Source organism: Phocoena phocoena, chromosome 12 (genome assembly GCF_963924675.1).
Source record: "Phocoena phocoena chromosome 12, mPhoPho1.1, whole genome shotgun sequence".
NCBI lineage: Eukaryota > Metazoa > Chordata > Mammalia > Artiodactyla > Phocoenidae > Phocoena > Phocoena phocoena.
The window spans coordinates 30741947-30767116 of record NC_089230.1 but is presented as its reverse complement, the minus strand read 5'-3'; the positions used below and the strand labels follow the sequence as shown (position 1 = coordinate 30767116).

The 25170-nt window shown below is 35.3% G+C and overlaps 1 protein-coding gene across 1 annotated transcript in view; it reads left to right on the top strand.

The window, feature by feature from the left end:
* The window catches only part of ENPP1 (ectonucleotide pyrophosphatase/phosphodiesterase 1), a 65353-nt gene extending 40484 nt beyond the window's left edge, over positions 1-24869 (top strand). Inside the window, exons 7-25 of the mRNA XM_065888627.1 lie at positions 1172-1251; positions 2152-2271; positions 3563-3672; positions 5053-5118; positions 5426-5498; positions 6652-6760; positions 7741-7872; positions 10011-10042; positions 10791-10918; positions 12184-12253; positions 13123-13210; positions 14655-14824; positions 15661-15712; positions 17133-17287; positions 19080-19209; positions 20282-20362; positions 21192-21324; positions 22942-23104; positions 24699-24869. Coding sequence (XP_065744699.1) covers positions 1172-1251; positions 2152-2271; positions 3563-3672; positions 5053-5118; positions 5426-5498; positions 6652-6760; positions 7741-7872; positions 10011-10042; positions 10791-10918; positions 12184-12253; positions 13123-13210; positions 14655-14824; positions 15661-15712; positions 17133-17287; positions 19080-19209; positions 20282-20362; positions 21192-21324; positions 22942-23104; positions 24699-24869 — 2063 coding nt within the window. The remainder of the gene's footprint in view (positions 1-1171; positions 1252-2151; positions 2272-3562; positions 3673-5052; positions 5119-5425; positions 5499-6651; positions 6761-7740; positions 7873-10010; positions 10043-10790; positions 10919-12183; positions 12254-13122; positions 13211-14654; positions 14825-15660; positions 15713-17132; positions 17288-19079; positions 19210-20281; positions 20363-21191; positions 21325-22941; positions 23105-24698) is intronic.
* The last annotated feature ends 301 nt before the right edge of the window (positions 24870-25170 follow it).

Sequence of the window (25170 nt, the reverse complement as noted above, 5' to 3'; positions counted from 1 at the left end):
CTGTTTTGGTGTTCTTCTGGAGCTCTGAAACATTATTTACTAGACGAGTATATGAGGTTGGTTTAAACATCAAAGTCACTCTCAGTAAATACATAGGTACGTTTATTCTACTTCTTTTGTGACAAGCCAAAATAATATTTGGAGAACTTTAAAAATTTTCAGTTTCTAATTTCTCCTGGGAAGAAAATAGTTTTTATAAATAATCATTTGACCTAAAAAAGTCTTTAGCAGAGAGCTTGCATGGGCAAGGAAGGCTCTGTTCTTACCAGCCAGGCTCATGAGCTTTGAGGTTTGAATATGGCCCTTTGTTATCATCAGGAGGAAAGTTTGTTTCCATAGCACCAAATATGAGTTCAGAACCTGAGTTCAGAATTAAGGAGCTGTAGGTACCTATACATGAAGTTGAAAGTTGAAAGGAAATCAATACACAGTTAGACTAAGTCCTCTCTTTGGGTAGCTGGGGAATGTAGCTTGTAATTCTGAACTATTTGGAAGGCAGTGAGATAGATAGACACATGCCAATCTGAGGAATATTTTCAGGCAATGAGGTATTGATATGCTAGAATCATTAGTTATGTATTCCCTCTTCAATGGTAGAGGCAGAAGACGAATGTGACACTAGGGCTAAATCAGCAACAGTTTGACTTGTGTCCTTTCTTGAAGCCGGAAGACGCTTTTTATCTTTAGAGCAGTGTTGAACTTGTCTAGAGTTAGCTAGATTGGATTTTTGGGGTGGGACACTGTCATCCCAGCTACTGCTTCATTCTTGTTTTAATTTTGCAGATTTAGCTACTAGTGCAGTTTTTTGTTGTTAAAATATAACTACATCCTATAATTTAGTATGTTACCACCAAGTAGTAGCAGACAAAGATCTAGCAAGAATCATTATGGTCCATCTGGAACTTAATGTTATTGATAAGTATGGGATAATTATTTCATTGGCTTAACTATTTTGTTTAATGATTTTCTAAGTAAGAGAAAAACTAACTCTTAACATTGAATTCGAGTCCAAAATGTTGCTTTGTAATTCACCCTGAATTTTTATATGGTTGTAAATCCCTTCTGGGTTCACTTTTTAGAACTATTTAGAAGTCTGTGGTACCAAAGCTAAATGAGGGAAACAGATTGTTAGTTGTATTTAATAAAAATATTTAATTTTTTTTCCTTGTAGGAACCTGTGGAACATATGCTAAAAACATGAGACCAGTATATCCAACAAAAACTTTCCCCAATCACTACAGCATTGTCACAGTAAGCTCTGCATTTCAACTTTTATATGTTCACAGAAGTGAGATGTAAATGTAACATTTTTCAAGAGAATAAGTAGATTTCAGATCAGAAAAAAATAACTTCTTTTTCATTGTGTAGTTAAGCAAGGAAACCTAGGTTCTGGTCTTAGCTTTTCTACTAACTAGTTGTGGCCTTGGGCAGGTCACTTTACTTTCTGGGTCTCCATTTCCCATCTGTGAAAAGAGGTGACTAAAGACTCCAAGAAATGATTTCTTGGTTCCCTTTCAATTTAAGAGTCTCTGATTCTTGGGTCCTGTTTTTTCTGATTAGTTTTTATCTTACTTTATTTGAGCCCCAGACTGTCTGCACTCCCATGTTCTCAGCTGTCTTTCCAGTCATCTTGATGTATGAGTTCTAAGCAAGCCACTTTGCCTGACTTTAGGTAGGATTACAGCTCTATTTTTGTTTCACTCAAAGTTTGGAGATTTAATTTGAATCCAGAAAAAAAAAGGAGAATTCATTAGGCCTTAGGGTTGAAGCCAGAGAATTAATACTTTAGCTTGTGTTGGTACAAGCTACTCTTGGACCCAACCAAAAAGGAGTTTGTTCTGAAGAAATGTTTCACTGAGCAATGCAAAAGGACAACACAGTACTTTTTTCAAAATTAGGCTGCTTCTTTATATAGAACTTCATCCATATCATTCCTAATTTATTTTCTCCTATTACATAAATTAAAACACAAATACTCCATAAAATCTCGAGTGGTTGGTTATGTTTTAACAATACCCATTGTTTTGTTCTTCTCTCCTTAAGCTGGGTTAAGTTCTGTGTAGCTTAAGTTGTCTATTTCTCTTTGATGATTTTGTTCTGTAACTTTAAAAACTTAAAACTTGCATAAAACTTCTATTTTATATTTTTTAGGGACTTTATCCAGAATCCCATGGCCTCATTGACAATAAGATGTATGATCCCCAAAGGAATGCTTACTTTGCACTTAAAAGTAAAGAGAAATTTAATCCTGAGTGGTACAAAGGAGAACCAGTGAGTTGTTTGTTTTATCTATTAAAATTATTTTTATTATTCTTATCTGTTTCTAGCAGAGTAAAATACCACATTCCCTGGAGCTTTTAATAACTCATTTCATTTACTGTGTTTTATGCCATCCTTATGCAAACAGAGATGAATTCAGGTAACTCTAAATATAGCTTGTATCATTATGTAGTCTGTTCCAGAGTGGGGTTTGGGTTATGCTGAGCCAGTTCTCTTTTCTGCTTGATTTTACCTTTTTGTTCTAGTAGCGAAGAGCAGTAGTCTGGGGGTAATATTTTGATCTACACAAAGCTGACTGTTTCTACAGGTGTAAACTTTGACTTTGTTTGTATTTGCTAACTTAGAAGATTCTCTCTGATTGTGACTTAGATGTGCTCTCCTTTTGAGTTTTTATAAATTGCCATGACAATTCTATAAGGTCTATTTGGATAGTCTTGGTATTCCTCTTGGAAGGAGAAGAGCATTTGCAAGTTATAAATTCAGATTTTAGATCTGACATTTGAAGCTGTGTGACTTTGGGTAAATTATTCTTTCTGTGCCTCAATCTTCTCCTATCTGTACTGTAAATAATACTGTAAATACTGTTAACTACCTCATAGAGTTATTGTGATGATTAGTTGAATTGATAATCTAGAATACTATTTAGAACTGTAATTGGCAATAATAAGTGCTCAATAAATGTTAGTTACATAAGCAAAAATGTCAATAAGTTAAAGATATGTATATTTGTAAATTTTTCTTTTCTTTTTCCTTTCATGAATTTTTCTTCTTTTAAGAAGGAACCTATTCTAGTGGGAAGCAGCCGCATAGCACAGGGATATCAGCTCGGTGCTTTGCGACTGCCTGGAGGGGTGGGATAGGGAGGGTGGGAGGGAGGGAGATGCAAGAGGGAAGAGATATGGGAACATATGTATATGTTTAACTTACTCACTTTGTTATAAAGCAGAAACTAACACACCATTGTAAAGCAATTATACCCCAATAAAGATGTTAAAAAAAAAAAAAGAAGGAACCTATTAAGTAGAAGTATGACTATAAAAGTTGCAGGAGTTATCAACTGTTCATATTTTTTAGGTTAATTTAATTTCTGATTATTTAATTTCTCTTTACTGCTGTTCAAAGTCATATTACATTGTTATTTTGTAGTCTAACTGCTGGAGCTTATTAACGTCAAAAACATTCTAGCATTTGGGAGGAAAGCATTAGGGTTGCATGAACAGATATTTTCCTAAGAAATGAATGCTTGCATAATTTCCTAACTTTCCTTCACTGGCTTCCCCAGATTTGGCTTACGGCTAAATATCAAGGCCTGAAGACGGGCACATTTTTTTGGCCAGGATCAGATGTGAAAATTAATGGAATTTTCCCAGACATCTATAAGATGTATAATGGGTATGTATAGCTGTACTTTTTCTAGGACCTATAACATAGAATTGTTTATTTTCTTATCATAGCCTGAGTTCTCGCATTTGAATGATATGTTGTTTGAAAAATGAGACCTGTCAGAATAAGAACTCTGTCTCAAAGAGTTTTAGATGGATGATAGATAGACAGTAAAACTATGACAAGTTTTTTCCTGGAGGTTTTCTAGAAAGCACTGGTAACATGTTAGAGTTTGCATTCAGATCTTTGGGCAGGAATAAGATGGAAGTCCTGGTGAAAGTAGAGGTCCTGCACATTTTCACTCTAGGGAGAAAGAACGAGGAGAAGGAGGTGAAAGTATTAAAGGGACACAGGTAGGAGTGACTCTCTGGTATCTGGAAATATTATTTAAAAGAAGATATTAATGGCACCCCTGGATTTGCATTTTCAAATTCCTTTGTTAAACGTTCCATTTAATGTGAGAACTGATCGGAGTAACCTCCCTGTGATATTCAAAATCCATGAGGTACCACGAAAAAAACAGAAACTTTTTTTCTGGAAAACTCTCTTTGGATCATTTTAGGGAGACTAGCAAAATAGTTTCGTCTTTCACTTGGGAAATTTATGTCATAAAATCAATACGATAATGTATTTGAGGAACGAAAGGAAAAGTTCATAAATTCCAAACAAGAAATGCATAATGATTTTCTATGGTGACCTTATGCTGTTGTTTATTCCTTAGGGTACACACGGACACCTTGTTATTTGCTGTTAGTTTCATTCCATAGATGGTTATTGAGATTCTATGTGACGGGCACTGTCCTAGGCCTGGGGGATTTGAAGAGTGGTGATATATGTTCTCTGGCTTCTCAAGGTCTGATAGAGACCTTCTCAAGGTACAACTAAGTGTACTGGAGGTTGGGCAAGCACTCTGATGGAGACATGTAAGCAAAATCCTGTGCCCACAGGAAGGTGTTGTTAATTCTGCCCAGAAATCATTGCCTGGAGAACTGTCTGCTCATTAGGTGTCCACTTCCCAATTTTACTAAGAGTCGTCAATGAGTGAGTTCTTCATGAGGTCCTCTTTGAAGAGTGTATTGACACATGGGTTATTCATGCCATAGCAATTGCTATTCTCAGGTCCAGGAGTAAGATCCTCAGGTAGAGTATAGGAAGCAAATCTCTTAAACCCGGCTACAACTTCCATATGTGTAAAATTTAATGTTCGTTTCTTTGTCGAGAAAACAATTTTAAGTTTTCAGATGAAGCTCTTACATTGCTTGGAACACATTTGATGCCTTGAATTGTTTTAGGCTCTCTGAATGAAATTTTCAGTGAGACACACATTTATATCTTAAACCCAAACAGCTGTCACAGATTTGTTTTCATTTTGTTTATCTTTCATATTAGTTCAGTACCATTTGAAGAAAGAATTTTAGCTGTTCTTAAGTGGCTGCAGCTTCCTAAAGATGAAAGGTATGTAGACGATTAATTTCTGTCATAAAATACTCCTTTGTTTTATAAAAACATCAGAATATTTTAAATAGATGACAGGAAAACTTTGCTATTGGCTATGATGTTTTATATCTAAATTAACTCTTTAGTGTCCTATTACAGCCACATTTTGAAGAACTCTAAACATGTAAATTATTTCTCAGCAATTTTAGAAATGTTACCCCAGTGTTGTATTAACTTCTATTCACTATCAGTTGTTGAATTATTCTTTCTATTCTGTTTTACAATGTGTTCGTAAAATATTACATTTTGATACTGTTTGATTTAGACCACACTTTTACACTCTGTATTTAGAAGAACCAGATTCTTCAGGTCACTCTTATGGACCAGTCAGCAGTGAAGTAAGTACATTTTTATCAATGATTACTTCATTAAGCCTGGTAATATCTCACTGAACTTTGCTTTGAAGCAGGTTTCTAGACCATTCTGTAAGAATCCATGATTTCTGGAAAGAGTGAGTATTAAGCACATTTTTATTAAACCAAAAGATGCACTTTAATCAAAAAGAGTTGGGATCATTGTTTTGTTTTATGCTATCTACAGTGCTAAATTGAACCAGTGATGAGTTAAATTCTATATTTTCAATTTCAAATGAGACCTGTCACACTCCACCCTTTGTACTCTTTCCATCAAAACCTATCTCCAGTAACTTCAGTGTAGTTAACCCACATGCCCTTGCTTTGATTCTGTCCTTCAGCTAAGCAGAAATGCTCCTTCTTAGAGGTGGGAGATGTGTGGCCGTCAATGCAGCCATGTCATAATTAGACAAATGGAAGTTTCCTGTAGTTCTTATCTTGGTTCGAACAATTAGCCAGATGCTAGTATAATTTTTATCCTTTCACTATTAAGACCTGTGTCGAGGTCAGTTTGGCTACAAGTAAGTCTAAGGATCATTTTGTAATTGATTATCAGATCACATAAGTTTTAAGACCAGTGCTATTTTTTCTGTTCACTAAAGATTTCCCAAAGTACCTGCTTTTCTGTTTCATCTACAGTCAAGGTCGAGCCCATCGCTTTTCAAATCATATTCATCAATTTATAAACTCAGTTAAACGCTAGTATTATTGGCTCATCGAAACCCACTTTATCTTCATACTTAAAAATTCCAATCCATGTTGCTTGGATATCTTTGAGTGAAAGAAAGACCATGTTGAAAGAGCTCGTTTCATAATACAGTGAAATACACAGACTATAGATAAAGGTTAGACTGTTTTGATATGGTACCGAAGACACAGGCAAAACTGCACAAGAATTTGCCTCCCGTGGTTTTGCCCGGAGAGAGGAGGAGAGAAGAGCCAGAGGTAATTTGCCAAAATCATACACCATTCTGTGTCCTTGTGATATTCATATACAAAATAATACAGTTTGTATGGAAACAATGGGCTGTATTCCTAGAATTTTAATTTAATTAAAAAAAATTAAGTACATAGAACTATAAGAAGCATTTCATGAATACTTTTAACTGCATGACGTGAGGTTGTTTCCCTTTCTTAGGTCATCAGAGCTTTGCAGAGGGTTGACAACATGGTTGGCATGCTGATGGATGGTCTAAAAGAGTTGAACTTGCATAGATGTTTGAACCTCATCCTTATCTCAGATCATGGTAACCTGAATTTGCATCATTTTTCCTTCAGGTTAAATGGTGCCCCCAGAAGTTTACTAGATTGATTATTGTTTTATTATTTCCCCTGACTTTTGTAGTTAATTCTTTCTTTTAAATGTGATTTCTTGTAGAAAGCCTTTAGAAAATACTACATTAAATATAAATCACAAGTGAAACGTAGAATTCACAGAAACCTAAGAGCCTATTAACCACAATGCACTCATCTCCTGATTTGGGGTGGGCTTACACCAGGAACTTGGAGAGTTAAAACAAATTTTTTAATATTAAATTTTGGTAAATCTACTCTAAAAATTTTAGGTGTAATTTGAATAGATTATTATGTGCTGCTTCTGTTTTCTCTAGCATGAGAAAGCTGACTTTTAAAAGCAGTATGTATTAATTTTGGCAATATTTTAAGTTAACTTTTACTTACTGTGACCTTTAGAACATGTATGTGTATAGCCTTGGGACTGTAAAAGCAATGTATATACAAGAAAATAGGAAAGAGGTTCTTTTTGTTTGTTTTTTGTTGTTGTTATTATTGTTTGCTTCAGAAATAATTACTGAAAACTATTTCTAGAAACAGTCCTAAGAAGCTGTATCCTAAAGAAGCCCCCAGTCCTGGAATGAGGTTGAGAGTTTTATACTCATAGTTAATATGCTAGGTGATTCTGAGAAAGTAACTACGCTTTCATATTCAGTCTAAAACTGTGATATTCCTCATCACTCACATAAAGTTACTGTAATATATAAATAAGAAGAAACACTAATTTTGGATGAAGGAAAGGGAAAAGATTTTTTTTTAAGTGACGTGGTAGATATACATGAAATTCTGTGTCTTACCTATTAGATGTTCAGCTGTCATGAGTGCTGACCTCATGTTTATTGATTTAAATTCTGGAAGGGAAAGAAATTCTGTCCTACATGTTAAATGTTTTTTATTAAAGTTGTAACACATTTGGGGATTTTTTTTCTCCTAGGCATGGAACAAGGCAGTTGTAAGAAATATGTGTATCTGAGTAAATATCTGGGGGATATTAAAAATGTTAAAGTTATATATGGACCTGCAGCTCGATTGAGACCCTCTGATGTACCAGATAAATACTATTCATGTAAGTATATCTCTATGCTAATTTTGAATATGATTATATTCACAACACGTCCCTCAGAATCATTATGTCTCTAAATTAAAGAGGATCAGTTAATTTCCTTTTCATGATTAAATCTCCAGGGCTGATCTTCTGCACCCAAGGGATTTTATGGAACTAGATGTGAGGGCACAAGTCTAACCGCTTATCTGTTATTCATGGCTAAGAATATTATTTGATGAACTTGGTACAATTTTATGTTATCGTTGTGTCTTTTGCTTGTGTTGGGTTCAAGATTACTTGTACTAGAAAAATAAAAACTTAAGAGAAAAGTTCGACTACATTTATTGAACTTTAATTAATGTCATTTCATTAAAATAATTTACAGATATTATAGGATAATATTCCATTATGAGGAGGAATGCTGGCAGAGATGATTAATTCTATAAGCAACTAATTTCTATTCTCAGAAATGACTTTCTTAAACTATTCCAAAAAACAATGAGAATGTGTTTTTTGAATAGAGAAGAAGAAATTTCACATTCTCTCTTGACCCCATGTTGTACTCAAACTAAACTACCAAGAAATTTTAAATATTCATTCTTTTGAAAGTCAAGCCTATTTCAGAACTGATTACACCTCTATTATACCCCTCTTTTTGATTACCATCCTTGGTAATTCGCAAATACTAAGGGCAGTTTTTGTTTATCTTTTTGTTACAATTACCTTTGAAATGGAAAGAGAAAAGAGCTTTTCTGGCAGTCATCAGCATTGGATTAGGTTTGGGTATATGCAGTGCTATATGTTTCAGTAGATACTGTTGAATATTCATGAGAAGAAGTAGATTTCCCTGCAGGAAAATAGTTATGCAAATATATTAACATAGTAACCCAGAGCACAGACACTAACTTGTACGATAACAAGTTTGAATTAGTGTTTAAACAATTTTTTAAAGTAGTACATGATCGTTATAAAACCTGTTATAAAACTATACAGGCAATGGCAGTCCCCAGGGATGTTTAGGATAGAATGGCTAAGCCACGCACACCCTTATCTCAATTAGGCCCCTAAGTTTCCCAATTTCAAGTAAAAATTATGTATCTCTGTATCTACACTCACACATTAAAATATATAGAGAGTACATATTCTTTTATCTGGATAATTTTCTCAAACTTATGTAAAGTATAGCTAAAAGAATCGTAGGGAGCTAGGCAGCTACTGTTTCCATCACAGAGTACACTAAGTAAGTACACTGTGGGCTTGCTGTGAAAATTCAGTTTCAGAACTCTTCTACCTGCCCTCACTTCTAAATCCCCCTATGTCCTTATTTGGAAATTCTGGAATTATCCTTGAATATCAAAGTATGTAAAAAGTAACAGTTTTCCACCCTAAATCCCCCTAATTCACAGCTCAGTTCCTCTCTCGAGAGATAAATACTTAGATTTGGGATGTGTCTTCCCAGGTATTTGCCATGTATATGTAAAACACATTCATTTTTATTTTTACAAAGTGACATTATACAGGATCTAGATGTGTGGATGGAAGGATGGATAGATATTTGGATGCATGGAGAGATAGATAGATGGATGGATGGATAGGCAGATGGACAGGCAGATGGATGAATGGACACACATATGAATGACAGATGGATAAACTGATGTTCTATAACTTGCCTTTTCACTTAACAATGGGACGTAATTTCACAGGCATGGTGGTAGTGGAGGTTGGGTGGTTCCTAAAGATCTGTCTAATTCCTGTCAATGGCTAATATATAATAATTGAAATCATTGGTCCCCAACCTTTTTAGCACCAGGGACTGGTTTCGTGGAAGACAATTTTTCCACGGATGGGGAGGGGGGATAGTTCAGGCAGTAATGCGAGCAGTGGGGAGCGATGGGGAGCGGCAGGGAGCGGCAGATGAAGCTTTGTTCGCTAGCCCGCTGCTCGCTTCTTGCTGTGTGGCCCAGTCCCTAACAGGCCGCAGACCGGTACCGGTACGTGGCCTGGGGGTTGGGGACCCCTGATTTAAATGATCTGTTTGAAACCAGCTTTGGTATTTAAATATAGGGTTTGAGTCTGACATTATATATTTTTTGTATTATTTTTATTTCTAATGGTAGCATACCATTCAACTATTAATTCTTATCTTTGCCCCCCTTCAGTTAATTATGAAGGCATTGCCAAAAATCTTTCTGTGAGTATCTTTTTTCCCCCATTACTTTGTTATTACTAGTTTTGTATAAAATATATTTAGAAGAAAGTTTCAGTATTTGTTCTTGGGATTGTAGAATTTAATCTGATTTTTTGAGTATCTGGGCCAACATTTAAATGCTCTGTAGTTTTTAAAGATCTTTAAGGACATACCCCAATAATGTAGGTTTTTAAAATTTATTTATTGATATTGTTAAATTTATATGACAGTACAAGAAATAACTGAAAACAATAGAAGGGAAAGCCCTATAGCTGTACTACCATAAACACTGTTAGCATTATGATGTATTTTCTACCAGTCTTTCTTATGCCTATTTTTTAAAATCAGCTTTTGTCCTAGTGCTGATTTATCTATACTACGTGTTTTTACTTGATAGAAAATTCTTACAATTTTAAAGAAAATTCTTAAAATTGTTATAAGAGCATTTGAAAATATGATCATCAGTAGTAACACAAAGGTAAACGAGTGACTCAGTCTAAGCATCCTGGGACTCTTATGTAATAATTATGATTTTTCTAGAAAAATAAGAATATTCAGTAGTTGGGAATATTCAACTTGTACTTTATATAGGTAGTGAGAACTCAGTTTATTTGCATCTGTGACTTCTTGGGCATACTGATTAAATGTTTGTGAGAAAAAATTCATATGGAGTTAGAAAGCAATTTCAAGGGAAGTTTACACTTAAGAAAATATGGAAATAATGGTTTTTCTTTGCCTTCTACAATTTCAGTGCCAGGAACCAAACCAGCACTTCAAACCTTACCTGAAACATTTCTTACCCAAGCGTTTGCACTTTGCCAAAAGTGACAGGATTGAGCCCTTGACATTCTATTTGGACCCTCAGTGGCAACTTGCATTGTAAGTTCTGACAATCTCCCAGGTAAACTTAGCTTGATCTTATAGTAATTCAAGGTAACCATTGGGCCCTTTCCAATGATGTCGTTATATGAAAACTACAAATATGATTCTCTTCACTCTATCCCAGGGTCTCTCAACCTTGGCCTATTGACATTTTGGATCAGATAATTCTTTGTGGTTGGGGAGTTGTCCTGTCTGTTGTGGGATATTTGAAAACATCCCTGGCTTCTACTCACTAGATGAAAAAACACCTTTTCTGTAGTTGTGACAACCAAAAATATCTGCAGACATTGCCTGAAGTCCCCTGGGGAGGGGAGTCGCCTCCAGCTGAGAACCACTGCTCTGTCCCCTCACATCCGTCTTGATTATTTCTTATGCTCCACATTTGTGTAACCACTTGCCGTTGTATCTCTTCTGCCTAATAGTTCTGCCTATTAGTTATGCCTAATAATACCTTCAGAGTCTAACAAATAATTGGCAAAACTCTTTCTAATAATGAGCCATTACCGTCTTCATTAGACAAAGCTGTTTTTTCATTCTTGTTATACTAGTCCATTAATAAACCTCAGTTTATTGGTGTGTTCAGCAAATTATTTGGATGGTTCGTATTGTTAATATCTCGAAACTTGATCATTAATTCTGTATGGTTGCCAGGAAGCCAGGGATGATAAATACCCCTGTCCAGCAAAACCTAAGCAGGGAACCAGAATTCAGTCAACAGAATTGCACTGTCTCTGCTTTATTAGAGAGCTGTGCTTTCAGTGTTTAGAAAAAGAATATGAAAGGAGAGGAGGTCCTTACCTTCATGGGAGAACTAATATTAGTGAGCATCTACTGTGTTCTAAGCACTTCTTTAGTACAAACCATTTAATTTTTATAAACCCAGCATGACAAATTGAAACCATGAGAAGAAAATTAAATCGCCAAAGTCACAGCTGAGTAAATAGTATGGTTAGGGTTCAAAACCATGCTAATGGTTTTCTCCTTTATACCATATTGCTTATAATCGATTTGTCTACAAAATGAAAGATAAAGGTGGCTGTCCCTTAATGCTTTTCAAAGACAAGTGGTTTTATTTACTTTTTTTTTGATTTGCTTAACAATAGTTACTTATTTTTTATCAAAGAATATTAAAAAATGTACAAAAATATTAAAGAAAAATATTAAAGAATAGTTACTCCTTATTAATGGAAATAATGTCATGATTGTCAGTTTTGCTTTATGAATGGACTTTACATTGTTAATTTATATTATGTGAAAATTAGGAATCCTTCAGAAAGGAAATATTGTGGAGGTGGATTTCACGGCTCTGACAATGCATTTTCAAATATGCAAGTGAGTAAACCTATTATACAGTAAAAATTATAGTTTACATCTGAAGAAAAAAACTGATATATAAAGTTTTAGACTTAAAAATCATAGACTGTCATTGTATGTCTTGAATGAGAATTAATGAAGCTTATAATTTCATGTAGCTGTTTTACTTTGGACATTAAATAAATTAATAGAATTTTGTTAAATATTTATATTCATGTTTTATGAATGTGACTTATGCCTCATACTAAATTTCTAGTAATTATTTTGTATGTATTTGTGCTTCATTAAGAATGTTGCTCCACAGTAAATGAAAGCCAGTAATTTAATAGGTGAAAAGATATCATAGTTATGTTTTAAATAAAGATAATGCCGGGAATTCCCTGGTGGTCCAGTGGTCAGGACTCCGTGCTCTCACTGTTGAGGACCTGGGTTCAATCTCTGGTCAGGGAAGTAAAATCCCACAAGCTATGCAGTGCGGCCGCCCCCAAAATAATAATGCCTTCCATTTACCTAGCACTTTAAAAATTTCAAAATATACTCATAATAATTTTCTGATTTGATCCCTGTGGCACTGTGTGTGGTGGGAAGAATGAGATTTAGATCCCATTTCACAGTTGAAAAAAGATTTCATCATCATTCTGTTCTGATTGTCACGTTAGGAATTATAATGCAGTTAAGAAAAATAACCTAGATGTCCTTGGATTAAAAGTACAACAGGGGTTAAAATAATATCCTAGAAAGTCCACTGGGCACAGTATTTTTCCACTTACCTTAATATAACCAGTTTATATATGTACAATGGGGAAGATATAAAATACCTCTTTGGTGACCAGCTCCATACATAACTGAAATGAGTAGATAAACTGTTTCTTTTCTGGCCAACGTAGGCCCTCTTTATTGGCTACGGACCTGGATTCAAGCATGGCATTGAAGTTGACTCCTTTGAAAATATTGAAGTCTATAACTTAATGTGTGGTAAGTGTGAACAGGCATCTTTTCTCCCTTCTGAACACAGAGCTGGAATAGGATTATCAAAAGTAGGTCACATGTTGGGCACCTTTCTGGAAGTGATGATACGGCAAGACAGACCCTTGTATTTCCACCTTTCTGACCTAGAGTCATTGAAAAAATGTGCAGAACTTAATCATCTGATGACTGACCTGTTCCTTCCACTAGACTGTACAGTGGTATGGTACAACACTCAGAGTAGGGAGGTCTGTACATCCCAAGCGCCCAGTACTTTGCCAGGCCCTGGACTTCATTAAATGACAGTTGAACCAGATCAGGGTGGAAGCCAGAGAAAAGAGTTTGGGGTTGTGAAAGGTAGACAAAACAGGTGAATCCTCTGGTAGCAATAATAGTTGAATGGATGGCAATATCAGGGTTATAGAAGTGGAGGAGGACATATTGAATATGTTCTTAGTTGACTCTGTACCTTCCAAATTAGTACTTTTATGGTTGAGTATTGCATTTTAAATATTACTTCCTTTTTCTGATGACAATACTGGGCATTTGTAAAACCTTAAATATGTTCTAAGTATAATTATTTTAGTGAGAGCCTGTATACTTAAATGAGTTAGTATATCCTAAAGCACTTAAACAGTGCCTGGCATATATTAAGTGCTTTAGTGTATAAGTGTTTGCCATCATTATCAAGAGCGTGAGTCTTAGACTTGGACAGAGCTGGTTTTGAATCCTAGGTCTACTACATTAGTAGCTTGAAATCTTGAGCTAAGCACTCTGGTTACAGGCATACCTTAGAGAAATCGCGGGTTCAGTTCTACACCACCGCAATAAAGTGAATACTGTAATAAAGCAAGTCACATGATTTTTTTGGATTCCCAGTGCTTATAAAAGTTACATTTATATTATACTGTAGTCTATTAAGTGTGCGATAGCTTCTGTCTAAAGAAACAAGGTACATACCTTAATTGAAAAGTACTTTATTATTAAAACATGCTAACCATCATCTGACAATGTGGGGTTGCCCCAAACCAATTTGTAAAAAATGCAGTGTCTCTGAAGTGCAGTAAAACGACCCTGCCTGTACTCATCTACCAGGTATTGACAGTAACTTATTAAATTGTTTTGAGGATTAAGTAAGAAAAATATATTAGCATACTGATCGGCATATAATAAGCATTCAACAGGAGATAACTATATTTATTGTATACATTAAAATTTAGAAATTTTTATAGAGAAGTACAGCATGCGTATCAGTATTTCCATTGAGAATAGCATGGTCGTAAATACTCTACAACCTAAGAGAGACAGAGTTATAGTTTTATTTTAGGTAAAGAGTTAAGGACTCTGAAATAGATTTGGCTTTAAAAGATAAAATTCGTAGTGCCAGTCTACTATTTATTTAGTTTAGAAATTTCTAAGTAAATCTTTATTTACCATTCTTGAAATTATGCAGATTTACTGAATTTGACACCAGCTCCTAATAATGGAACTCATGGAAGCCTTAACCACCTTCTAAAGAATCCTGTTTATACCCCAAAGCATCCCAAAGAGTTCCGCTCCTTGGTCCAGTGCCCCTTCACAAGAGCCCCCAGGGAGAGCCTTGATTGCTCGTGTGATCCCTCGGTAAGTAGTCCCAAGAAGTTTAGCCCAGTGGGTATGATTTTTTAACACCCTCTGCATAGCATATGTTGTAGAAATACATAATGATTAAATTAAAATTTATGAGTGGGAGTAAACATATATTTATTTTCAATTCCAGTGACACGTGCCGACCTTCTTATTATTTATTTTTCCTGCTCCGGGTGTTTGCACTCTCGCTCTATTTTTATCCCCCTGTGTCAAGACTTGAATTGGCTGCAGGCTGGGAGAGGTCTAGCTGAGTCCTGAAATGTCCTGAATCCCAGAATCCGTGCTGATATCCTAGCAGTGAGGTCTTTTATGAACCAATCACAATATTCCTTTTCTAAAATACATCCCAACCTATTTTAAATTTAGAGGGAAAATATCAGTTTTTGGCATGAAATGGATTTATGACACTTTTCCTTTTTTACTCCTATCATAATATACAGTTGTTGTAAGGAGATGAAAATATATGACAAGTTATGAACAAAATTGATAGTGTCCATAAAAATAGACATTTGAGTAGTTCATCTTATGCTTTCCATTTTGTTTTAGGTTTAATTTAGACTTGTATAAAGACTGTTAGAGTAGAGATAAGAATTATAAAGCAGCAAGTACATTCTTGTTTTCGATGGCTTGTGTTATGCTATGCTAACAATTTTGTCTTTTTGCAACTGTTATCCCTATTCTTTTATCTCTTCTTCAAAAAAAATAACTTTCACTTGCACAAAATGATTTTATATTTATCTTTGTTCTATGGTGGAATACTGTAAAATTCATTTATTACAAAATGAAAGCATGTTTCTCAGTCCTTAAAAATTGTATCATGAATTTTTTAGATTTTGCCAATTGTGGATTTTCAGACACAGTTGAATCTGACAATGGCAGAAGGTAAGGCATGCTTAGTCTTGAGCCTGGGATGTGGAAGCAAGCTTTTTCTCAACAATGTGAACCACAGAATTAGTTTTGGGTCATTGTTTGGGAATAACCAACAAAATAAGGTGGTAATGGAGGACCACCTGATGAACCGGAGAGATTTCTTTGCTTGATAGTCTAGACTATTAATCACAAGGAAAGAAGGCGTGTTTACAGTGGAAACAGCATGTAATATAATTAGCGGAAGCTGAATCATTCTTTATGAACTTAGTGGAGTGTTTTGAGATTTTGAAGATATTTATAGGTTTATGCACTATTATAATAATAGATCCTCAGATTTCCATTTAAAATACCCATTAGCTTTCTATCTTACCTAATTCTTAGTTAATTATAAGGGAGTATAAATTGATTTATTTATCTAAAGTTATTTCTTCATAACTTTTGAATGAAAATTAAGAATATGCAGGCAGCTGATGAAACGTGGATATTTAGTATCACTTTGACACAGTCTCTGACCCTCAAGTTACTTGGCTCACAGCTTTTTCTTGCTGGAATAAAAAGGTGAATTATGCATTCATATATGCAGAGTGAATGAAGTTCTGCATTCATTTATATGAATGAAGTTCTATTCATATAGAACTTCTCTATATAAAATCTCTGTAAATGTTCAGATTAGAGAAATCTCTGATGGCCCCATGGTGGCAAAGTTTTGTTGTGAAAAGTGACGCCTTGGAACTGAGCAGATATGGGTTTGAATATGAGCTTAGGAACCGTATGTCCATTGAAAAAGCATTTACTCCCTATAAATTGCTGTTTTCTCATCGATAAAATGGGCATATAACCTTAATTCTTAGGGCTCTATAAGAATTCAATTCAATGATGTATACAAAGAACTCTAAAAAAGCATCTGATGCTTGGAAAAAGGGGCAGTAAACGGTATACATACTATTGTTGTTTCATTTAGTGTAGTCTCATCATTTCAGTTTTGAACTTTTGCTTTCCAGGTACACACATCATCCAGAAAATTTTCCTTCTGTAGTGTATCCTGGAAAATAAGTAATAAGGACAATGTTAAAGTATTTTAGTAATATAATTTAAGTCCTAATTGCTGAAATTCCTAGCAATTTCATGTAGTGTCTTGTGATATCTTAGTATTACATTGATCTTTCAGAATCTTTATAGGCAAAAACTGCAGTGAACTCCTTTTATTGTAAATTGTTTATAGTTCTGCTCTTTGTAATTAGTTTATACATTAGTTTATATTATTATATATATTATATATATATTATATTTGTATATTAGTTTATAGTTACAAATAATTTTTCAATAGGATTAAGTAGAGGAAAGAATTAGATCAGTGTATCATTATGTATTATCATATCATGCACACTAAGTATGTTTGAATGGTGGTTTCATTTTCCCCCTATGACCCAAGAGAAGGCCGTTAAGCATGGCACTCTACCTTATGGAAGACCCAGAGTTCTCTGGAAGAACAGCACTGTCTGTCTGCTTTACCAGCACCAGTTTGTGAGTGGTTACAGCCATGACATCCTGATGCCCCTTTGGACAGCCTACACCGTCGACAGAAATGCAAGTATTTGTCACCTCTTTATCTCTGTGTGGTTATTTTATATTATCATTAAGCAAAACATTGAAAGCATAGTTTCTCACTGTCAATTTTGGCTCTGTAATCAGTTCCCAAATTAGAAGATAACTGAACTAAGAGTCAGAAAAATTAGATTCTGGTTCTAGCTCTGCTGCTAACTAGCTACGTGACTTTGACACTCAGAGCAAACTTCTTTTGTGAAATGAGGGTGTGCAGTGAGGATTTCTCCCTTGCTTTTGTTTTTTCTCAGTTTTAATATTTGATGATTCTAATTTCTAATTTAATGAACTCAGTTTTACAATCAATTTATCTCAAAATACATATCTGTGTAAGTACAAGGATCTCCCTTGGCTGCCCAAATCGTAGGGGGTCCTCAGTGATGGAGAAGGCCATTAAAGTTCACTTACCTCACTGTGTATACCACCTATAGGAAGACACCCACACCAAACCAGGGAAAGGTCAGGGATCCTGTCTACCACCCAGACTAGAAGAGTTTGGCTTTGAAAGAAGTAGGGGAAAATATCCCAGAATAAGACCACCATTCCGCCTCACTCTCATCCCTTGGGTGCAGTGGTAGAAAGATAAATGATGAAGGAAATAGGCCTTGAGAAAGAGAATGGGGGGAGGAGATGAGATTTAGATCTTATCTGGAAGTGAAGTTTTAAACTAGGCTGACCAGATTTTCAAAAACTGAAAATGTCTGGCAAGCTATAGGATGCCCTTAAGGGATGGAAAGGGGATTTGAGAGAGCTTAGTTGACTGTAGCAGTTAGATTTTAAAAACAGAGCTTCTGGGGCTTCCCTGGTGGCGCAGTGGTTGAGAGTCTGCCTGCCGATGCAGGGGACATGGGTTCGTGCCCCGGTCCGGGAAGATCCCACATGCCACGGAGCGGCTGGGCCCATGAGCCATGGCTGCTGAGCCTGAGCGTCCGGAGCCTGTGCTCCGCAACGGGAGAGGCCACAACAGTGAGAGGCCTGTGTACCGCAAAAAAAAAATAAAATAAAAAATAAAAATAAAATAAAATAAAAACAGAGCTTTTGTTACTACTCACTAAGACTGCTAAATAAAAAGATAGGGAGACGTATATATATGTAATTTCGGTATATTGAATACACACAGACATTTCACATATTAACATGTTTTTACCTTAATTTGATTTTTAATTTTTAAAGAGCATCTTCAAACACTTTAAACACATTTTACTTGACTTTGTAGTATATAGCAGTTTACCCAGTGTTTTGTAGGTCCCCATCCTATTTATTGTTGTTTAATACCTTAATTATGGTGTTCTTGGACTCTGAATTTTCAGTCTTCTTATATAATGAAAGCTGCAAAAATTCAGAGTCATCACTACTCCTGAGATTTTCATATCGAATTGCTGTTCAGTGGCTTTTCTCCACCCCCTAAGCCCCACTACTTCTGTTGTTGTGGCTGTGTTGGATATGAAAGAGTCTGATCTCTAAAAATCAGCAATTCACTACACAAAAGTTTGAAACTGAGTAGACAAAAACATTATAAACAAAATTAGCACAACATAGTAGGAAAATATTTGCACATATATGATTAATACCCTAATATTTTAAAGAGTTCTTACACTTCGGTTAGAAGCAAGATGAATAAATACTCTCGCAGAAAAATGGAAAATGGTGAAGGACATGAACCGACAGCCAGAACTCCATGATTTTATGTTGTGGTTCACCTTTAACTATTTATAAAACTCTCTCTTTTCCTTCCGTATGGCTGATCCCTGATGGTCCTTTTCATTTTGTTCTTCAGGATAGTTTCTCTACAGAAGACTTTTCCAATTGTCTTTACCAGGATCTCCGAATTCCTCTTAGACCTGTCCATAAATGTTCGTTTTATAAAAATAACACTAAACTGAGTTATGGGTTCCTTTCCCCACCACGTAAGTCACTTCCTCTTTGACCTTCCCTTTCCCTTATCTTCTCTCTCTCTTGCATTTCCTTTTCTTTCTTATGGGGCAGTGTACGTCTTGTTTATTTATTGGTGAAAACTGTGAATGGGAGGTAGAACTATTAGGGAAAATTGTCAAGTGTCTAAAACTTGAGTTTTGGAAACCTTTTTACTTTTGTTTGGAGGGTGATGGATTTAGTGCAGGCACTGTAGGTAGAACATTCTTCACTTTTCTGCATTTCTTTTCAACAGAATTTGGGAAAACTCAGGTCAGAAGGATGCATCAGGGTTCTTAGGAAGGAGATATCATTTTGTTGTTTGAAAAGAAGAATGTGACTTGTCAAAGAATTAGGTAAAGGGAGAGCCTAAGTGTGCTTGTTCTTTCACTGATACAAGGCCCCCAGGGAATGGCTTTTTTGGAAGTTAAGTGTTCTGTGTTTTCAAGTGGCAGACTTGTATCTGAATGAGAAGACAATTTGAATCTGTCCTAAAAAGGCAAAACTCAGAAGCCTCCAGGTGCTCAAATACACTCAATATCCAATCGAGTCCCCAGAGCAAGCTTCTGAAGTCAGAACTTGGCTATTGCATTATAAAAATAGACAGGTCTAAGCCAGAAGTCCATACAAAGAAGCCTTGTACAGCATTTTGGGGCAGACATCCTGTGATGTTTTTTCTAGTTAGTAGGTGTTGTTCTGAAGCCAGATATTCTCTTTTTTTCTTTTCACTCTGAGAGAGTTTAAGGAAAGAAGATTGTTAACACTATATACTTTAGTTGAAATAAGGCAAATGAGGTAAACTTTGAATATGTTTAATTTGGGAGCTTCATATTAAAGATTCTGTTTCATTGATAAATTCATCTTGAAGAAGAAAAGATCCAAATATTTTGTTTTTTTCAAGGGACTCGACCAAACACATTGCATTTCCCCTTGACCCAGTACCTGGGAAAGTTTTACAAGTTTAAGATGATACTCAGCTGATGTTTTTAAATGCCTCCCATGAGAAAGTATAATTCCTGGTGTTATTTGTGAAGAATGAAATAGTTGACCTTGTTATTTTCTTTGTAGAATTAAATAAAGGTTCAAGTCAAGTATATTCTGAAGCATTGCTTATTACTAATATAGTGCCCATGTACCAGAGTTTTCAAGGTAAAAAATTTTAATCTTATATCTCATAATTTCAATGAATTTCCCTAAATTATAGGTATGATTTATATGTACTAAGACTGATGCTCTAAATTAAATGACTAAACATCAGATGTGTTCTTATAGGTTTGTTTAACTTTGAGAATACCAGTACATAAAAAATTCCTATAGTTTTTATGGATATATTCCTATAGTTATTATTATGCTTTGTACTTAAGTGTTTACAAGCATTTCTGGTGGAAAAAGTATGTAATGTTCTTCCTAAGTTATATAGCTAATACGTTCTACTAGCATATATTAAATTTCAGTCTGTTGTACTATGTAACTATTTCGAAGTTCTTGATAATTGTTTTTTATTTTAAAATGAATAGATTTTACATCATTATTAGTTATTGCAATACTTGACTCTTATAAGAATACACATTTATGCTTTGTGACATATAGAATTTCAAAATATAGAGCATACAAGGAAATTTTTACTCTAATTTACATCTAGAATGCTTTTGAGTATTTCAAAAAATTTCAGATATTAACAATGAATTTGAATAACCCGCCTTGTTTGTGTTCATGATTTCTTTTTATGCTTAATGATAATGTGTGATCACAGCTTCATGATAATGCACATGTTTAAGGATGCCTGAAATAGAGTTGAATTCAGCATTTGCTGGTTAGTCCTTCCAAGGGCCAAAGCTGAACAGTGTATTTCTGGCCAAGCTTGACTTTATCCCTAATTATGACAAATGCTAATTTGGAATCATGGTGTTGATTTATTTCACATGACAACATGGCACCTTGTTCTTTTGAAACTATACTGTCTTCCTTCTTGTTTCAGTTATATGGCACTACTTTCATGGCACCCTACTGCAAAGGTATGCTGAAGAAAGAAATGGTCTCAATGTTGTCAGTGGTCCCGTCTTTGATTTTGATTATGACGGACATTATGATTCCTTGGAGACTCTGAAACAGTAAGAACGTATTTCATTTACTCTTAAAAACAGCTCTCAAGTGAGATTACCATCCAGCTGAGTCAGCAGAACCTTTTCTATCTGATACTGTTCATATTTATGTACATGACATTTCTGATTACGCTGGAAGCCCCTTGAAATATCTGATTAATTTTGATGTTTTGCTCAGTGTTAAATATTTTTTAGATGAAAGTAGCGTTTATCGCCCACTCAGCTCTGATGAATAATTCTGTAGTTCCTATTAAATACTGAACTCTGCCTTTGTTAAGAAGATAACATCAGTGTTGAAAATCTCTCTGTGTGGCTGTTGTTAAGATACTGTCTTAACTTGCATACTGCCAATTAGAAGATGAAGAATGATATATCATATAATGATATGATATAGTGGCTGGAGGCACCCTGAGTCAAGGAAGCAGAAGGCTTATAAAGTAGTAGTGCCCCAGGGTTGCCCCTGGTCTAATGTCACAGCTTTTACCCAACTCTGCCGGGAGGGGAATGATACAGTGACCTTCTTGAGAAACCATCAGTGGTGCTGTTTTTATAAAGGAGAGGGGAAGAACATTTTAGAGACTAGTTAATCTTTATTAAAACAATAATTAACAAGATTTTTGGGAGCAATTTTGTTGCTATTCAGACTGTAAGAAAAAGAGAGTGAAACATCCACTGAGATTCAGCCCCTTTCTGAGAACCACTCTCTCAGGCAGATTTAGGGATTGCTGTTTACACACATACACCTGTGACCACTTTAGTTTGTAAAATTACATTTTTCTTTTTGTTGTTTTTACTATATCCCTTGAGGCATAAGGGTCCCATGTAAATGCCTCAGAGATGACAGCAGTAGAACAGGTAAAGAAGAGAACTTATACCTTTCCCATTCACAGCTTCAACCAGAGCGCTGTTTCCATCTATTTTATGTATCATGGTTCCACATACGATTATGTTTAAAAACAATGATACCACTACCTTAAATTTTGAAAGATGCTAAAATACCACCCAAACAAATCTAGGTTGTCTTTTTTTTTAATTTCAAACAAATCTAGTTTTGAGACCAAAGGAAATGGCAGAATTAAGATGAGGTAAAAGTGTCACTTGGGACATCTTTGAGAATATGCTTCAATTAAAAAAAAAAAAGTTATGGGATAGGAAAGAAGATCCAGGTAAAACATAGGAGAATTCATAGGTTCTCTGAAGGATCTAGAATAAAAAAGTCCCAGACCAGTTCTCTTTCACTCTCTGTTCATAACTGCCTAGAATATAAAAGGCTATCAGTAATGCTTTAGAGTCTTGGTTGTACATATTCAAAATTGATATTTTTCTCTTTAGTGTCTCAATTTCAGTTTGTTAATGTAGAATTACCCCCCAAAACCCAAAGTTTAATAAATTTCTATAGAAAATCACATTATTTGGATTGTGTTTAGCTGTCTTCTAATTCTTTTTCTTTCTCCATCTGGCAGAAAATGTTGAGGTATTATGGTAACTAGCTTCTTACAGTATGTTTAATTATTTGACTGAATTTTATTTTGGGATGTATTGTATTAACAATATACTTGAGTGAAATATTCAATAAGAGGGAGATAGTTATTTCTTTCTTAAAGTGAATATTACCATATTTTACAGAAACAGCAGAATCATCCGTAATCAAGAAATTCTGATTCCAACTCACTTCTTCATTGTGCTAACAAGTTGTAAAGATACATCTCAGACTCCCTCACAGTGTGAAAATCTAGATACCTTGGCTTTCATTTTGCCTCACAGGACTGATAACAGTGAGAGCTGTGCTGTAAGTAACCTTTTTTAATTTACCTTAAACATTGATACATAAATATGTTTGTGTGTGTCATATCTAACATAACAGGTACATACATGTACTTCGACATTATAGGGTGGTTTTAAATTTGATCCTCTAAGATGACATATCTTCAGAGAAGATCATTCTTGTCTGTTAAAAGCACTAACAGTAAGATCAAAATGTCGAAACGTAGTGACTTCGTATGGCTTAGCCATTAAATCCATGTATGAATTCTGGGCCCTCCCCTGCAAAAAAAGGCAGCAATAGACTTACGCTTACATTTCACTGACCACAGTGATGTTAAGTGCCATGAATTAGGCATTGAGTTCCTTTTCCATCTGTACATTCCAAAAGCTATTGTACCGATATCTTAAATACAAGCGTTTAACAAATTCTATAATGGCAGTGTAATTAGAAGATACTAAATATTGAACGTGATCCAGAAAGAGGATTATTTGAAGGTGTATCACACATACTTACAGAAATAGTGACTGAGGATTAACTGGATATTGGCCTGAGAGAACAGATCCCTTGTGTGTACTTTTTATTTATTCCTGTAAATACTGGAACAGATGGCAGATATCTACTGGCCAAGTAGTCTATTGAGTCAGAGAGTGAGGACTGCTGCAGAGGAGGAGACTGAGTGGAACAGCAGTTTTGGGCAGTGGATGATTGGAGGCTAATGGGAAAGTGGAAATTATTGGTCTGTTCCTTTTTATGTGAAACGTCTATATTTGCCATTTCCAACTAACAATATCTTAAGGGTACATGAACCTTTATTGAAGTATGCCTTTAAAGTATAATCATAGCACACCAGCCAGTGGATATATTCTTCATCTGACTTTCTCCAGTAGCCATTTTCAGAAAAATGTATACCAACACATGGATGTATGATTTCCATCCCTATTACCTGCCTTAGCTACCATCTCTGCTTCCATGTGCCAGAGCATAAGGCTTTAATTCTTTTTTGATCTCGTATTAGCTAAAACTTCACTGCCTCACCAGAAATGAAAGTGCGTTTTACCACTTGCCCTAATCCTTTCTTCATCGCAACCACATAGATAACTGATTCAGATGAGAGCTAGCGTTTGTACGGTGCGTTTGCACACATCATTACATTTGATCTTCAGAGTAACCCAGTAAGGAGGGTGCAGGTGAGAGAATTAGGATTCAGATGTTAAATAACTTGCCTCAGTTTACCTGGTAGGAGAATGGTAGAAACAGGACTTGAATCCAAGTTTCTTTATGCTAATTTCCATATTCTTTCTACATGGCCTGTTGCTTCTGTTTTCTAACATTTTTTAACCCCATACTGTTGACGTTTCTTGCACCAAAGTAATAGAGGAACATCTGTTCCACATATACTTTTCCCAGATTTGATACATCTATTAAACAAGCATGCATGGTACGTATTAGATAGCGAGCTACTCAAGAGCAGGGATTATGCCTAACAACTCTCGTGGTATAAGCCATTTAAAAGCCAGGGTGTCACGGCTGATTAAAATGGGGGAGATGGAAAGTTCATAGGGAAGGTTAATTGACTGACTGCTCTCCAGTGACTTTTCTTCCTTTCCCACGCTCATAGCATGGGAAGCATGAATCCTCATGGGTTGAAGAGTTGTTGAGGCGACACAGAGCTCGAATCACAGATGTTGAACACATCACTGGACTCAGCTTCTATCAAGAAAGAAAAGAGCCAATTTCAGACATTTTAAAGTTGAAAACACATTTGCCAACCTTTAACCAAGAAGGCTGATGTTTTTTATTCCAAAACCACGCCGTAAATCTTTTTGAAAGAACCTTCTATTTTATACATCCTCTATTTACACTATTGCATTGTTTGGAGACTGTTGACCAGAGTTAGAACTGGGAATCCTCTTGTGATACACAACCATCTCAGGGAAACTTGTGGCCTCCGCATAACAGTAGGAAAGTGTTCCTATTGAGTCACGCACGTGTCTGAATGTGTAAGAATTGTTCAGATTTGGGAATAAAGACAGACCATACCTAAAACTGCTCTTCTACTTCTCTTAAGGGCAGAAGTAGCTGTGAACATT